Here is an 18,555-nt window from a genome sequence, read left to right on the forward strand (position 1 = left end):
TCCTCACAACATCCCTGTGAGGTAGGAAGAAAAACAGCTCCTTTTCCAGCAACAGGGGACAAGGCAGAGATTACAGATGACGTTTCTCAAGGCAGTAAGTGGAGAACTGGAAAAGCTGAAACTCAGGAGTTCTTGGCTCCTAATTCTTTGCTTCAGAAATCAAGGTGCTGAACTCCCAGACATTATTAGGTCATTAGTCTTTTCATAGCCGTGTACTAATGACAACAATGGCTTCTGTGCGTATGCCAGCAAAGCATAGTTCTATGGCAGAAGCAGCATACACCTGATGCTGCGCTCAGACACTTCTCTGGTACTTTATATATGTCAATAAATGTTTGCTGTAATTAACTAATCAGTCCTACAACTAATGTAGCATAGGTAATTGCAATAGATCAACATTTCATTCATAGATTTTTTTAAGACTTCCCTAGCTATTTAAATACATATTTTTCCTCTGGATAAGTTATAGTAACTCCCTTTCCCTGTATAATAGTTTTTACACTTGTCCCTTAAAACCAGCATCCATTCTGGGTATTCTCTATGAGAGCTTTGAATGACGATGAACAAGACATCCTCAGGGACCACATCCATCCCCTCAGAGTAGCTCTTCACCCATCCTTGACCCTGAAGGCAAAGATAGGCACTTTTTCCTGCATACAGCACCACAAGGGTCAGAATTGTCACTGAAGTGTCTTTACGGATTAGGGAAGAGGTCTCTGGGCTGCGCTATCCAAAACCAAAACTGTTTCATACTGAGCTAAAAGAGAGTCAACTTTTGTTATATAGAGACTTTTCATCTGCAAAACCTCTCTAAGCAGAACTTCAGTCCACCTCCACAGCAAAAGAAATGACCAAACTTTAAGAAAGTAACTTGTTTGGAATGAGTGAACAACATAGGCAATATACCTAAACAGAGAAAACAGGTGAAAGCTAAAGCTGCGTAAAAACTAACTTGTACTAATCCTGGGTTAAGATATTCTGGAGCACTTCGATCAATGTCGTTTCAAGTCTTGCATGCACATTACCTATCAACCAAATTATGTTTAATCATGAAGCTAGCACTAGTCTTTGTATAACAGGTTTCTTTCCCATGGGCTCAGCATGAGGTCCAGCCTACACAGTCAGGCTATACAATGGCCTACCACCCATTAGCACCCATGAGTTCAAGTCATATAACTTAGTATCATGGGAGTACTTTTGTAGTAGCATAAAGATGCTTACAAAGGCATTCTGTTTATTCCTTTGTGGGAAGAAGGATAATCTATTCTGGTATTGACAAGACTCATTCAAAGAATTGTTTAGAGTAAATGCAACTAAATAAAATAATCTCTCTAATCAAAACAGTTTTACTGCTATAAAACCCATGTGTGGATCAAGACAAATTTTATGTCCCACGAAAGAGAAGCATTTCTTATATTCACATGGAAAAATGCAGTACAAAGGTTAGTACAGGAGCTAAATATTGCAGGATTTTCCTATCTGGTTCCCTAGAAATGTGTTACATTCCTTCCAGAACACACACTGACTATGGTGAATACCTCACCCATCTAGTATTAGAATGCCCTTCTATACCATATCCCAACACTACTTACTACATGGTATGACAGGCATATTTATTTATTTGTGCATCTACATTTTACAGGTTTTTCAGTCACTTAATCTGCTCCAGTCCTGATGTCAAACAGTATGTCAGGAATTATTTGAACTGGGGTGTTTTACGTGTTCCTATTTATAAGAATGACAGAAACCATTATACTTGGAGAGAACACTGTATTTTAGTAAATCTGGATTTCCAGTCAGTTCATGCTGTGTATAATAAAGACATATTGTGCTGATTTTCAATGTGAGATCCAATGCTGTCACATTACCTATTTGCAAAAATAACAGTCATTTTGTAATTAACACAGGGAAAGGAAGATCTTTATCAAATAGCAGAACCAGTATGAGAGAATGACTTTTCCTTTTGATTGTCTCATGGCATTCATTCTAGTTTTCATCAGTTTGGGTTCCAAACTCTTTAGTTTTTGCCGATGCCTTGATCAGAGAGTGGTGCAAACTTAGTGCTTTTACCTTTAACCAACTGTATTCCCTTCAGTCTTCCAAGTGCCCACAACATTCTCTATCCCTGTTTCTCTGTGTAACACCGGAAGGATAGACCTCACTCCCGAAAGTCTTCATTTGCCTTTGAATAGGGCTGGGGAGAAGGATTGTATCTGGAGAGTAAGAGCCCTTCGTGGAACAATTGTGCAGCTACCGGTTGTCTACGGAGACTTTAATCTTCCTCCTTCATATTAGCCCCATTCTAGTTTGTATGATTTAAATATAAGGGGTCAGAGAGGTGTAGGTTTCTTAATGCCAACAGACACATACTGTGGAAACAGCAGATACACTCATGGCTAATGACCCAGTTTTCCACCAGTATAAACAGTTTTGTCACAGACTCACGAAAAGGTTCAGGAAAAGGGAAGACCATATTCCTGATGTCTCTCTACAGCTGTGTATATTTGCTATAGACCACTCCAGAAAAAAACCCCACACCTTTACAGGAGAATGGACGTGGTAAGTGCTGTAGTTCCAAAGCAATGGAGTGACTTATAAGTTTAAAGAAATCGGGAAAAACAGAGGCAATCATGAGTTTTGCATGGTCATTTTCTGATTCTGCGTAAAAAATGTAGTATTTGGCAGAGAGACTACAAGGCATTTTTTTTGACAATGTTCATTAACATTTTAGTATAACATTATTCAAAATTTAGGGAATAAATTCACCCTTCCATTAAATTGGTAATGTTATAAAAGTAAAATACAATTTAGACTGATATTCACAGCCTGAGTTTAACTATCTGGAAACTACTTACAAAGCCCTTAAGAAAAAAAAAAAAGAGGAAAAAGAAAAAAAGAAAAGACAAATTGCAAAACAGTCATCGATTTCTCTTCACTCAGCTCCCATTTGGAAACAAGCCTTCTGGCAAGTTAACCCAGTCTGTATTTCACATTTAAATCTGCCTCATTGGTATTAGTTTTGGCGAAACCTAGCAAAAAGGAGGGAAAAACACAACAGTTGTCATACAGATATAGCAGTGCAACCCACCATTCACTTTCACCTCTATCAGCTATGTGCCATTGAAGACTAGAGACACTGTATTTATTTAAACTGTTCTCTTCACAGTATTTCAGAAATAAACACTCCCACAACTAAATTTGCTGATGCAGGAATACAAGATATGTGTGGTGCTAATATTCAGCCTCTAAACTTCATTTATTTTGAGTTGGGTTATTGATTTAAGAATGCAAGCAGATTAAACTTGGACAACTGAAGATGTACTCGCCCCTGCTAACTGCATGGTCTTCTTGGATGGCTTCCAATGCCAGCAGAAGGGATAGCTGAACTCAGGTGAAGCAGCTCCTCAATTATACAGCATACAAGATGGCGCATGAATATAACTCAAAAATAGGCTGTAGCTTAATTAATGCACTGGCCCATAAAGGGTCACAGGTTTGTACAGTGGGGCTGCACTTGCCATGAACAGCAACAGGAGAGATAGCTGCAGCTGGGCAACGGCTTCAGCCATCACCTTCTAATCCACTTGCATTCACAAATCACTACACTGAATGATGTAGAGGAAACAAAACAGTTTATATTTAATATACGATTGAATTGCCACTGCAATACTAAAACAAGCATGTCAAGGAATCTTAAAATGATGATTTCCCTTCTTTGCTCAATAGCCAAGTTCATTCTGCTTTTCCTCCACCCACTAGGAGATAGGATGCTGTTTGTCAATGCTGGGTCTGTGCAGAAGTAGTTAACTGAGTTTTGGAAAATGCATATTAGCAGGGGATATAGAATCAAATGTATATGATACACATACTGTACCTATAGTATATATATACATTTGATTTGATTATTTGACGATGATACAATTCAATACTTTTAATTTTACCTATTTTTTTTAATTTGCCTTCCTCCATTCCCATTCATTTGATTTCCTTGATGATGATACAGTTTAATATTTCTCATTTTACTTTTGTTTTTTAAACTTGCCTTTTTCCATTCACATTCATTTTTGTGTGAGGACACACTTATGTATTCTATTGTTTTAATTCCATATACTCACAAAAATCAATTAGTAATATTATAAGATATCCAGCAGACCAGAAATAAAACACAGGAAGCCTAAATAGGAAACTAGATGAGGAAAGAAGGTGTAAATGGGAACAATACAGAGAAGACTTTGAAGAGTAGCAATGGTTAACATTTGGTTGAACCCTGACTGCAGGTCTACACAAGTCCCCCGAGGAAAAGCTCTCCACGAAAGATCTAAATCTTTAAATATCTCCTGTTCCTAGCCTTATTTAAATAGGTGCCCCAGGATGAAGATCAAAAATAACTCACGTGATCTTACTTGTTCAGGACGAAAGAGTTCCACAGTTAGTCTGGCTCCTAGTTGATTAACCTGTCCCACTGAAACATCACATTCTGCATTCCTTCTTCCTCCTTATCCCATCTTTTTCACTTACCAATACTGAACAAGCTAACTTATGAAAGAACGATATATAAAAGCCTTTCCAAGCATTAAAGCCTCTTTCTTTTAGAGGTAAAGGGCTGTATTTACTGTACCAGTTAGATTTCTATGTTATCCTTCCTCCAGCCACTACATATCATCATTCATAATCTTATAAGAATAAGCACCAAGGAAAGCTTAGTTCATGAAGAAAATGTTTACTGTATCAAAAGCTAATGAAACGTTTTCAGTGGATGGAAACTCTTAATTGATTTTTCTAAGTTGTGTGTGAACTACGATAATAAATAGATATAATAGGTACAAGTGTAAAGGAGCTGAAGAAATTCCCTGAGTGCACCAGCATTTCTGGACTAGTTCCAGAAATATTTCGTTTCTGACTCCAAGTCCCTATGTGCCTCACTTAATTTGGGCCTATTTCTGCCTCACTCAGGGATCTTTCCATTGAAGTAAAGGCAAAAACTGGAGGACAAACATAGCACCATTAAAATCTGTATTCTGCAAATAATTACAAAAGGCAACTACTGGAGGAGATTATTGGTTTTCTGCTGTCGTAGACTTTGGTTCCATCAAAACCTCAAGTGTTTTACATTTGAATAAGCATATTACATTAAATGTAATGTCTGCACATCTGATGCTAACAGCTGCCGTTTGTGCATACCACTATGCGCTTCAGAACGGGTCTGATCCCCGTGAGTGCTGAAGTGCCACAATGCCTGCTGAAGATAACAGAGCTGGTGAGAGCACTGCATCACTCAGAACTGGACCCAAACACAACTGTTTGTTCTAAATAAAATGTGATTAAATAAGCAGAAAATTGCTAATGTAACAAAAAGGATGGTTTGTGCTTGGAAAACAAGGAGTAATGAAGTCTGAAACGCAGAAAGCCCCAAGTCCACTACTTTAAATCCCAGTGGAGTCAGTCAATTTGGCAATACCCCGTGCTAGGGGCACAGCATTTGGTAAGGGCTGAATGTTCCTAATGAAGACTATTCTGAAGTACACAGCCACAGAATTGCTACTTTCTTACAGTACCTCCTAAGTAGCACATTCTTAATACTATTTCACTTACCAGAAGAACAGCTTATCTTGCAAGCTTCAAATTACTTTGCTACGGTTCAACAGGCAGGTGTACTGGGATGAGCTTGCCTGGGCAGTCCTGTACCCAGCCTCTGAACTGGTAAAAGGACACGGCCTCAGGGACTCCCTGCAGTTCAAGCTTGTTGACTCTGACTTCCAACTCCAAAGTACCCTTTTGAGCTATACAAACAGCCCTGTGCTTATTTAATTGTGTTTCTTTATAGCATGCAGTTCTTTCATAGAATCATAGAATCATCATGGTTGGAAGAGACAAGTCCAACTGTATACCTGATGCCACCATGCCCACTAAACCATGCCTCGAAGCCCCACATCTAAACGTTTTTTGAACACCTCCAGGGATGCTGACTCCACCACCTCCCTGGGGAGCCCATTCCAATGCTTAATGACTGAAGGCCTAATTCTGAATGATGCTGAGTCCTAATAACTTCTAATGACCTTATCAGGTATGCAAAAGCATGTTATTGTTCAAAAATGTAAAAACAGCCCCTCAAAAAAAAAGAGAAGTGTTAGCATATTTGTTAAAATAATAAAAGTTGCTTATCCTATATTAACTCCTAATTATTTAAAATTGCAGATTACAGCAAACCACAACTCCAACATCAGTTTTTGTAAAATAATCCATTCCTAATGCAACTTTTGCAGTGGGGGTGATGATCAGGAAAAAACACAATATCCATTTAAAAATGGATTACGTTCTGCAACAGCCTGTTTCCTCAAAGCAAAATGTACTTCCAGAAAATAAAACTATAGCCTCTATTATTCTGTAGTCACTGGCTTGAACTTGGACAGTCAATTTCTGGTTAAACATACACTAATCAATTGCTATTCAACTACCTAATGTTTCCTTGGCAGATGCTTTTCCTAAAATCCATGCTATCTTTTAGAATAATTTTGTAAAACTGAGCTTTTATATTAAAAAAAAAAAAAAAGGAGGTGATGTGGAATTTTTACCGAGATAGATTTATCTGGATTATTTTTATAATGAAATACATCTGCAAAAGTGTGGTTCCTGGTCTGTTCTCTCATGGTCTCATCCACAGCATAAACCAGTGGAAGCCCAAACAGATTACCTGCCAAGGTGATCTATATGCTAGGCTACAGCAAATCTGATTTAAGGATGCAAGATAAGCCAATACTTTGTTTTCACAGCACAGTAAAATCGAGGGTGAATTGTTTTTTTTTTATATGATGCTGGTCTATAATGAGGATTGTTGACTCTGTTTTCTTTGACATTTTGTTGTTGCAAATGTCCTTTAGGAAATGTTTTCCCAAATAAGTATTCAGACTGTGAAAACTGAATTGTATAGCCAAATGTGTCTCAAAGAAAGCCTCATATAGGCTATAAAGTTCTCCTCTCCAGAAAAGTGTAGTCTGCACGGGCAGAGATAGTTATCTATAAAGGTACAGCCATCCCTTAAAATCTCACTTGTAATGAACCTAGAAAGATACTTGTTTTAGTTCAGATCATTCACTGCATGCACTGGAAAATGCTGCTAGAAAAGAGTCAACTCCTCATTTTCCATGCATTAGTTCTGTTTCTAACTAGTCAAATGTATGATCCAAAAAACCTGCTTTTACTGTAGCAATACAGTATCACTTAAACTTCCTGTCACCAATATAAACAAGAACAAGATGTCTCTTCAGTGAACATAACAAGCACAACTATTACTCTTGCAAGGAAGCTTGAGGCAGAGTCTTGAAATGTGGAAAAAAGGACTGAACATGCTGCTTTCTGAACGAATGCCTGTCTCAATGCTCAAATCTCTATTTTCTGAACTCCAAAACTAAGTGAAGGAGCTGTAGGTGAAAATCAGGCCATCAGCGGTCCAATATTACACAACAGTGATCCAGTCTTGCTGCTGTCACTGATGTCACTTTAAGTTTCAGTAAGGATTTCAATGAGAGGAGGTCTGGGTCACTGTGGCCTGGAAACATTCTTCAGAGAAGTGGGGGTTTAAAAAAAAAAAAACAAAAAAAACAAACAAACAAAAAAAAACAGAAAGAAAGGAAGAGCTAGTGCTCTCTCATGCCACAGCTTTAATAAACAAATCATTGTGGTTCATGCTTTCCATTTGCAGCGCTATAGAGATTTCAGGCACTTTTGGAACTACCAATCAGTAGGTAATGCTGACCCCTGCACATACCTTGGCAGAGGTACAGCTTAGCAAGCAAGCATTGCTTTGCAAGCATTTATGCAAGCTGTGCGCTTTCAAGATAAGCATATGAAAGTGCGTAAACCAAGCAGCATCTACATTTTTCATGCCCACAGCTCCTTTAGTGCAGCTCATGATTTCATGCATGACCACAGCAGCCATACAAAGCAGGCTGTGCTGGAGTTTGCCTTCAGGAGAACCAGGAAATGGTGCCTGTCAAGTGTCCGTTCCTGATCCCAGTGAGATGGATCCCAGGTGGATTGTTGCAATACCTCTCATCAATTGCTAACTTCAGGCTATCCTAGACATTCAATATTTATACCACTCCTTTGTAACATTTACAGGAAAGCACTAATAGACAGTGGGTGGTGCTAATCTTTTCATTGGTCCTAATAGTCTTGCTGCAAGGCTTAATCTCACAGTCCACCATTTTAAGATTATCACTTCTTTCTCTGAACTCTTTGCTTGCTTCTGCTTTCACTGCCTTCAGCATAGGCTGCTGGATTTTACTTTGGGTAACGCAGGCTCAATTAAATACATATATATTCGTCACCTGAACGAAAAAGAAACCAACTCCTTCCAAACAAGAAGGTTTGGAACATGTCAGGACTGGTGTCTTCTGACAACAAAAGTACTTTCCTGTAGTTTCAGTCTATTTAAATGCTTACTAAACATTGTACCTTCAAATTCATCATGAAGTTAATCCCCAAATTAAATACGCAAGAACAAAACAAACTGACTGACTGCAATAGATACAAACCTACAAGGTCATTTTTGTGTTTTAATTTTGGATGCTAGCTGTTTGACAGGCTGATCAGCCAAAGAAAAAGAAGTCTTGACATTATCAAAGTTTTAAAAAATTGATCGTTTTTTCCTAAATCACAGTCAGAAGCTGAATAAATAATTTCTTTTGCACACAGAATTGCTGGATACGGAAAGTTGCTTCCACTGTAAATTAAAAAATAACAATTACTTCCATAAAATGTTACATAGAAAATTAATAATGGAGCAAAGTGATTTTGTAGCAGTTTCCTGCACTCTGCAGTTGCAGGTCATTTGTCTTCAGCCAAACAAATTTTCTCAGATTAAACAAATGTATTTTCAGCAGCGAACAGATCCTTATTTAAAATATTTAAAACTCCACAAGAAAAACATAGACTATCATATTTAGTTATCAGAAATGCTCTCTTATGGACACAAGAAATGAATGAAATTCCACAGGCTCATTGCTCAGAAAGTTTTACTTACTGCCAATAGTATGCTCAAAGCCTTAACAACAAACTCTTTCACATACTAACTGCTCTGCAGTCTTTTAGTTATGTGGCCTAGCCATGCCATGAAACTCTGCAAAGAGGAAGAGTATTGCACTTCATTACCAAATATTCCCCAAGTATTTTTACAGCACAATTTGTATACTGTCATACTTGCTGTCTTTGCCAAAGGAGGGCTGACCTGCCCCAAAAGACTTCACAACACAGAAGAAAAAATTTTGTAATGTGCATGTAGGAGAACGCCATGAAGAAACTATATATTATCAACCACACATATGCAATTGGTTACAATCTAGTGCACTACAGCTTTCCGTCAATGAGTCAGTTTTGTGTTAGCATTGAGTGAGACTTAAGAATTAATGTGAAGGTCAAAAGGCAGTGGCTTTCTGGATTAATGCAGAGCACAAGTTTCATTTGTACAAGGCAATGGAAGAGAAAAAGCAAGGGGATCAGCAGCAGAGCATTTAATTGATTGGCTAGTAACTAGTCTACTAGTAACATGGAATGGACACATGTAGTCACCCCTGTTGAGAAGAGTCACAACCCCATCTACAGATAGCATGAAAACTTCTCAACAGAGTTAGGGAAACTAACTTACACAGTGGATAAGTGGATACAGTGGATATACACCTCTCAGATATGAATCAGCTCCCTTCTTCAAAGCATGATAAAAGTTCCCTTTCCATGTTATCCTTTTATTCTCAGTCATTTCTCCATCTCTTCTGTTTTTCCTAGCTTCTAATGCTTCCAATATAATAATACTAGATTAGCCCTAAATTATCTTCCTATTTTCACTGTAAACCCCACAGGTAATCTATCCAGCTCTCACTTACAACGAGGAAACTTACCGTGTCTACAAGTCTTCATGTGACAAGTATTTGTGGAGAATATTTGTTCTGACACCAAACTAACTATATTTGTGAAATGACTTACTGTGAAGTCACACCCAGTGCTTTTCTTGATATCATCCACTGTCAGTCCTTCCCAGATTTCCACAAGGGTCAATCCCTTCTTCTTGTCCACATCAAACACAGCCTGTCAGGTTCAAATGGCACACAATTAATTTTTTATTATGAAAGCAGAAAATGAGGATGTAAGTAGTAATATTGTACAAAATAGTGTGCTGAAGTAGGCAGCGTTCCCTCAGTAACAAAAGATGCCGTTATCAATTGGTTTCCCTTTTCATTTTTCTGATGGACCAATAAAGATTTCTGCTACATTTGTTAGTACCTGAAAGAATCTAAAATATGAGATGTGTTAGTTATCTGGGAAAAATGTGCAACTGTTCTTCATTGCATTAAATGAGGACCATGTGTCCTGCTCCAGTATGGTGAGAACTGGGAGGTCCAAAGGAAAGGGCTGAGACATTCTTTGCTGCAAGACAATGCTCAAGAAGGAAAACAGGAAAAGACATGTTTCCCTCATTCTTCTATTTCATTTTAAGGCCAGTAGAGAAGTACAGTGGTTGATTACCTTCATCAGATTATAAGCTTCTCTGACAGCTATTGCACACCCAGGGCAAATTTTAGTATTTTCAGAAGTTAGCAATAGACGACAAGATTTCGTGTTGTATTTTTAATAGAAAGCCTGGGAGGAAGTGGCTGAAGGAGCAAAGGCTGTTCTTTCTGATGTCTTCATAGCATATGCTTTCCACTTCAAGGCTCACAAGCACATCAAATAAAAACACCAGTAAAACAATGTGCACTTTAATGGTGCCTACCAGAGGGAGATACACAGGTTGCAAGGGACTTGCCAGGAAAACCATAAGGTCTATAGTAATTTTCCTTAAAAACACGAAAGTCAGTAGCAAAAGACCAGTGAAGATTGAACTTGAAATGAAAGTGAAGTCTTAAGCTCCTCCCAGAAGTGTACTGAAGTTCAGATGTCCTCTGAGCACAGGAGACTGATTTATGGGACTGAAAAACAACAGCTCTTCTAAGTCTTAAAAGAGAAGCTGGGCATAAGGAATGTACATACTAGGAAGTTAGTGTGGAAACCGATTTTGCAACACTATCTAAGTACTGTTGTACATTTGTGTCATCTCCTAATAAAGCAACCAGATCTGACAAGCGGTGACTCTTACAGAAATTTCTGCTTGTTGTTTATTTTCTATCAGTCCTTGTTCACTCTCATCTTTCTGTACCTTACATTTGTATGTGGCTAGTCAGTAGCAGACTGGAAAAAACTCTACGTTTTCATTTATCTTCCCTTACTTTGTGGAGGAAAAAACCTTTAAATTACAGTAGCAATATACCACTGGGAGAAAGCAAATTCTACATCAGCACCTTTGATGCATTCTACTTAGTACGATAGATGGCTCACAGAGGGAGTACTCTAAGCCCTTAAAAATGTAAACACTGATAATAAAAGGAGTATGATTACAGCAAAAACATTAATCACTTATCGTTTGCTGAAAATATCCACTAACGTACTCCGAGCACCAGCAATATCAGATGCTTACATGTACTCACACTAGAGAGTAAATTGCTTCACAAATGGAATCAAGTAAGGACAAAAGAATTAAAGCCCTGCTACAGCTACAGGTTGTGTTTCTCTGAAAGAGTCTGTAGTATACACCAAGGAAGATGCCAATTGTCTGACATACATGTGCTACACAGTTGTTGCTCTGCTAGAAAAAAAAAAGAGCTGTGATTACAGCTGTATTTGAGGATTTGCATCTCACACGGCAAATTTTCAGGAATACTTTGGGAAAAATAAGGAGATACACCCTTTGCATACTTCTCATGCATGGCATCTTTGTTCTGAAGGTATCTAACAGTACGGTTCAGTATGTCAGATGTCAATGGTGAAAGCTTTAAATGGAAAAATATGAACCCGGAGACGTCTGGAATTGAACTCCAAGGGAATGTTTGCCCTTCATTGACAACAGATACCAAATATACTCTTCATTTTTACTAAGCTTTGCTACTTTTACTAGGTGTCTCTTCTTAGGGACAGAAGAGGAAAGTATTCACAAGGATGCAAGAAAAGTACTTTACCTTCTCTGTAATGATGCGGTTCACACATTGTTTCCCAGTAAGTGGTAAACTGCATTTTTCCAAGATTTTATGGACATTGCCCTGAGTTTAACAACATACAGACAAACATTAATTTTAAAAAACAACACAACTTACTCAGAATTCAAACACGTACATGAAAATCACAGCTGTATCCATTCAGTATTATTGAAATGTTCACTGTACTCAGAATACTCTTTGAATTCACTTCTATGGCAGATTATATCTCTGGCAGTTTGGGACAGTTATTACTTAAGTCCCACATATAGGGAGATGACTAATAAGAATCTCACTGTGCCACTGCGTGGGCTCTTGAGTTCAGAAGTTCTGCATACTTCTGCCTAATAATTTGTCTTTCCTGCTGTAATGCGAGGATAAGAGATACACAGGACCTCACTGATGATACATAAAGGACAAAAAAACATTGCGAGCATGACATTTCTCTGTCTTATACTTTATCACAAACAGTATGCACAGCATCAGCCATACAGATAGGCATTTCAAATCCCCAGGGCTCAAGTCCATAGCCATGCTCTGAAAATAGTAAATCCAGTTTCCTTACCCACACTGAATTCCCATTCTCCCCATCTCTCCAGGAAAGCCCGAAAGCAGAGTAAGAGATGAGTGCAATATGCTCATCTTCAAGTGCCACACAGAAGTTATATTATCTCTGTATTAGACAGAGCAAATTAACATGCAAATATAGTAGAAAAGAATGTGTGTATATAAAATACTTTAAGGCACTTCCTTTTCTGGGGCATCAAATGCTAGCTACTCTAAATCCTGGGACAAATATTACCTAATGAGAAGACACAACTTCTGACATGAAGCTAGGCAGGTAAAAATTAGGTGGTTTTTCGGGGTTTTTTCCTTCTTTTTTCCCCCTCCCCCTTCTTTTTTTTCTTTTTTATTTCAGTTTTTTAATAGGTCTCCACAAATGCCTTTAGATCCTGCTAAATGAATGTATGCTGCAAGATCTCTGAATGGATATATAAGAGATGGATCACTACATTTTTAGTCAGTATTTGTAGTTGTTTTACAGAGGCAGCATTATGTCCATGTTTCTCCCATTATCACATGCTTTTATTTTTTCTCTAATTATCAATTTTCAGTTGTGCATTTCAAAACTCTCAGAGTATTACATGTCTCATTTAACCGTCTGAATGCAATACTTTTTAAATTTACAATCATCAGTTTGCCTTAAGGCTTAATATAAATTCGGGAACCATCTCTCAGCTAGTTTGACTCCTGACTGATAACAAAATGAGGAATCCATGTGCTTTTGAATTTATCTTTATCTTTTTCTGGGAAGAACTATTTCTCCATTCTAATTCTAATTGTATTGCCAAGATCCACATCTGGTATCAGGCACTACCCTGATGAAACTCACTCACTCTTGAAAATAACGACTTGCGACAGTGTTACCTTCAATTGATCTACTTCTATGTTGCCCATTTTGAGGACCTTTCTGAGCACTTTGCCTAAGAGCCAAGATTAATCCATGCTATTTGCAATACCTTCAGTAACCTACTAGGTATACTTCTCAGCCATATGAAATGCAGTGTCTCTTCCTGGTACCCAAATGAGATTGAAACGCATGGACTTGCAGAGGTGCCAGCTTGAATGGCTCCTGTGACCCTGAGAACTGATACATTCCAGCCTCTTAACACTTGAGCTGAAGATTATTGTAGATAGAACAGGAATTGTAGATAGAATAGGAATCCAAATGGAACTGCATGAATTTTTACCATCTGAGTTCATATGGGATTTGTTCAGATAAAGGAAAAGACTGTTGTGCAGATACATAAAACTTTAAGGTGTTTTCAGTCTGCTTTAAGTAAAAAATTCTGTTGTTGAAGAACAAAAATGTCCTTAATGTTCCACAACACATTAAAATCAAAACTATTCACAATGACAGAAAGGAGTTTTCAATTCAGTGCTCCATGTTTCAGTCACATCCAAATCAAGTGCTTAAAACTAGTTTCCATTCTATTTTTCTGAATGGTGCAGACAACTCATTTCACAACATGCAACAATTACCAGCCATTACTTTATTATGTTTTGCAAAACATGTCAATGATGGTATGGGGGTAAGAACTTGACTTTTATTTATCTCAGGCAGTATTTAGCAAATTAGGCACAGATGCAGACTAACTGTTTAGAGATTAAATAACAACCTTACATTCTATTATTTTTCTTCATGGTTATAAACAAAAAGGTAATTTAGCAAAAAATGCATTAAGAAATACCATAACAAATTAGACTTAAGGTCCATTTGCCAAGTGTCTCTCAGTGGTCTAAGTGTATCGAGCAAAAATTGAGCCACCCTTCCATAGATATGCCCTCCTGGTTCCTGACATGCTGTGATGTATAGATTTTCTGAGCTACAGACTGCTTCTGGGCAATGTTATTTAATTGTCACTGATGAACGTAAACTCATAAAACAGTTTAGTCCCTTTCATGTAGACTTAATTGTTTGAGCTCCTGCATCATCCTGCCGATCATCCACAACTTCATTAGTGGGCTGTGAAAATTTTTTCTTGTTGTTTTAAACATGATGGTTGCTAATTTCAGGTGGCTACCCCTACTTCTTTTATAAGGCAGTGACCAGCCATTCTGCATCCATCTTCTCCATGCCATTATTATTTTGTGTATTTCTATGTTACCCATTCTCAATAGCGTTTCTTAAGCTGAAAAGTCTTCTTTCTTCTGTATCTTTTGGTTTTCATTACAAGTAAAAATTTAAGTAAATAAAATGTAAATAATTTGAGGTAGAGTGTATTTAGTTTTATTTGTAATCTACTGCCTATCAGAGTTTAAAAAAAGGAAAATTCTTTGAGTATTTGAGTGCTAAGACAGATAACTAGTTTAACCCTCATAATTAAGTGTAAATTATATTTTGCCTGCACTGCAAGGACTCAGCCTATTGTTGTATTTAAAAACTGCATCATGTGTACAGAAAGAACGCATTTTTAAACTCTTAGAAAACTTACTTTAATGTTTAACAAGCCATTACTATTATACAAAAAAACTTGAAAAGGATTAAAATATCTTTGACAAGACCACAAATCTGACAAAACTGACTGCAAGAACTACCTATTGCAGCAACTCTGAACATGTCCATTGAAGGTACCACATATATCCCATGCCTTTCACTGTACTTCTATCCATCAAATCTTGATTGCTGTTGATTTACAGGAGACTTTGGCATCTAATGACAGATTTCTTATTATTTATTTGCAGAATAAGATGACAAAAATGTCCCTATGCTAAAAAGCCAGCAGACACAACAGACTGTCACAGTACCTGCAGACATTTCTTTCATTCAGTAGCACATTGGGCGTTGAGCAGGACAAAAGATTGCTTTTCTGATGCATAGATACAGATGCAATACATTTGTGAGAAATATTTGGTGTAAAGAATTAAAAAGATGTGAGTATAAAATCGGCTTTGTAAGAAGCAGACGCCCCGATAAAAGGCTTCTGACTTTCATAACTAGTCTCATGGGTGCTATATTTGGTTGGGTATTTAAAAAAAAAAAGAGAGAGAGAGAAAAAAAGAGAAGCACCTGAAAACTGTAACAGCAGCTTTTGATTTCCAAACATTAAATTTCCATATTTCATCATCTTCACTTTTGAGCAAACAAGAAGCAGTATGAAGACCCCAAAAAGAGGCTAGGTAAGCGGAAAGAAAAAAAGAGTGCCAAGAATACCTTCCATTTTAAATACGAATAAAATGAAAAATCATGCACATAGTTTAGTTTTGCAGTGCCTTCTCACAAAAGCAGAAGAAATTTGAAGATTTGAAGGACGAAAGGGATAAAACTAGGCTTGCTCAAGATAAGCCTGGGGGTGGCACCTCAATGTTTGTGGGGCAGTGATAACGAGGTCCTTGGGTCTTCCGCCTCAGTGGAGGTACAGCAGCAGCTAAGGCACAAGGGTCATTGATGGGTTAGATACCATAGAAGCACCTGAGAATGGTCATGTAGGAATTAGGGCTTCTTCCCCCAAGAAAGTGGTGGGATCAATAGCCCAACTGAAGTGCATCTACACCAATGCATGCAGCATGGGCAATAAACAGGAGGAGCTGGAAGCCATTGTACAGCAGGAAAACTATGACATAGTTGCTATGACAGAAACATGGTGGGATGTTTCGAGTAACTGGAGTGCTGCAATGGATGGCTATAAACTGTTCAGAAGGGATAGGCAGGGAAGGGTTAGGCAGTTCAGTTTTGGGTCCCTCACTACAGGAAAGACTTTGAGGTGCTGGACCAAGTCCAGAGAAGGGCAACAGAGCTGGTGAAGAGCCTGGAGAACAAATCTGATGGGGAGCGGCCGAGGGACGCGGGGCTATTTAGCCTGGAAAGGAGGAGGCTGAGGGGAGACCTGATCTCTTTCTACAATACCTGAAAATAAGGTTGTAGTGAGGTGGAGGTCAGTCTTTTCTCCCAAGTAACAAGCAATAGAACGAGAGCAAATGGCCTAAAGATGCCCCAGGGGAGGTTTAGATTGGATATTAGGAAGAATTTCTTCTCCAAAAGGGTTGTCAAGCATTGGAACAGGCTGGCCAGGGAAGTGGCGGAGTCAACATCTATGGGGACATTTAAAAGGCCTGTAGATGTGGTGCTTAGGGACATGGTTTAGTGGTGGCCTTGGCCATGCTAGGTTTACGCTTGGACTCAATGTTAAAGGTCCTTTCCAACCTAAAGGATTTTATCATTCTATGAAATAATTTATGAAAGCCTACAACTGGCTCTCTAGAAGTGCACACCAGGCATTCTATGTACATAAGAGCCCAAGTTATGTATACTTATGACAAAATAAACAGGTCTATGCCTGGACTGTAACAGTGAACCTACATGTGCTTCCATCTTTTTCAGGTTTCAGCACTCCTACCGACAAAAAAACAACATGTAAACAACTTCCAAACACTGTACTGAAAAAGATTTTAGAAACAGTACTTTTAAGAGAAAAATTGGCATGAATAATTACAGTGTGTGTGGACTCTGATCCTTAACCAAATTCCATAGTAGCTAGAAATTTAGCATAAATATTTATTCAGATCACAATATCTGAGGTACATGTCTGAGCAAAATGATAATTACATAACCAGTTTTTGGGAGGCTGTGATAGCAATGTGAGTCATATAGATAAATTTGCTTTGTACTTTTGTTTACTTATTTATACATATACACATGAAAACTACTGGGTCAGACTCAGCCTGCTTATTGAAAATGTGCCCCTTGAGATCACAGCTTAGTATAAATTGTGAAACTACTATATTTTTCAACAATTTTTTTATTTTTAATTGAAAAAATATTCTTCAAATTACATTTAAAAAACACACAACTGTTAATACATTTAGCTTTTGTATTTACATATTTACTACAGCTTACCATGCGAATTCCTTATTCTTGCCCTTATGCATTCTGACAGTGATATTATCTTGAACAATACACAACGAATTCTTAATGCAGACATACGACATACAACAAATTTGGAATAACAATAACACAGAAATTAAACAAAAACTTCATTTTTAAACATTTGGTATAGTTCACTGAAAACAGAGATTTTTGTCCTTCAGTACATTTTTCTCATAGTTTTAGAAGTTTCAAATTACAAGTTTCCTTGTTTATATCTATAAAACTCCCACCACAAAGAAGTCTCTAGATTAACCTCTACCCCATAATGATGTAAGACACCCTGCATCTCATCATGACGAAAAGATCTATTCTATTAAGCTGTCAGTACCAATTTCACTAGCAACTTCAAAGGTAAATATCCTTCCATCATAACAAGTATATAACCATGGGGAACCTCATTTTTCAAATTATTCTGAGGTGAAGAGCAAAACCTCTGCAGTAGCATCTACTGTTGCTCTGGCAATCTCATTAAATTTGCATAAAGTAACTAAAAAATGTGTGCCGCTTTGAAACATCAAGTTAATATTTCATTTTTTTCCATGGTGAATGATTCACTCACAAAGGGAAAGGAACCATACTAACCTAGTCCCCTGTTGCACCTCCATAATAACTGACAGCAAAACTGTCAAATCCTCACAAAGTAGCAGAATGAATTGTAAAATGTCTTTTTTCTTCTTTTTTTTTTTTTGGTACAGCACAAAACACTTATTTAGAAAGTAGCGGCAGAGCCTTACCTTGGCCGAATGCTCCATGGTGACAACCACTTTGGTCTGCGCACTGGATACCAGGTCCATGGCACCCCCCATTCCTTTCACCATCTTACCCTAAAATTAAATTTGTAATGGAAATGTAACACTTTTACTATTTAAAAAAAAAAGATAGACTATATTGGCTGCAATGACAGCGTAAGATATTGACTTTTTCCTGCATAGAAAGCCCAGCTATTTCATCACCACTGTATTCAAACACAAACAGAGCTTTACCAGAGCAAAAACAGCTGTCTCATTCTAGGCTCTATACAATGCAAATAGGAGAAAAATCATGAGAAGAATAAGGATCCACTGCCAT

The 18,555-nt window shown here is 37.7% G+C and overlaps 1 protein-coding gene across 1 annotated transcript; it reads right to left on the reverse strand.

Moving 5' to 3' along the window:
• Positions 1 to 2,633: 2,633 nt before the first annotated feature.
• LOC104158794 (succinyl-CoA:3-ketoacid coenzyme A transferase 1, mitochondrial-like) lies at positions 2,634 to 18,265 on the reverse strand. The gene is made up of 4 exons (XM_009696539.1): positions 18,222 to 18,265; positions 12,045 to 12,125; positions 9,979 to 10,080; positions 2,634 to 3,029 (listed from the first exon to the last, which is right to left on the reverse strand). The coding sequence occupies exons 1-4, from the start codon at positions 18,237 to 18,239 to the stop codon at positions 2,994 to 2,996; spliced, it is 237 nt and encodes a 78-aa protein (XP_009694841.1). The 5' UTR covers positions 18,240 to 18,265; the 3' UTR covers positions 2,634 to 2,993.
• Between the last annotated feature and the right edge of the window lie 290 nt (positions 18,266 to 18,555).

This window comes from Cariama cristata, unplaced genomic scaffold (assembly GCF_000690535.1).
Source record: "Cariama cristata isolate BGI_N322 unplaced genomic scaffold, ASM69053v1 scaffold20743, whole genome shotgun sequence".
In the NCBI taxonomy this organism is placed as follows: domain Eukaryota; kingdom Metazoa; phylum Chordata; class Aves; order Cariamiformes; family Cariamidae; genus Cariama; species Cariama cristata.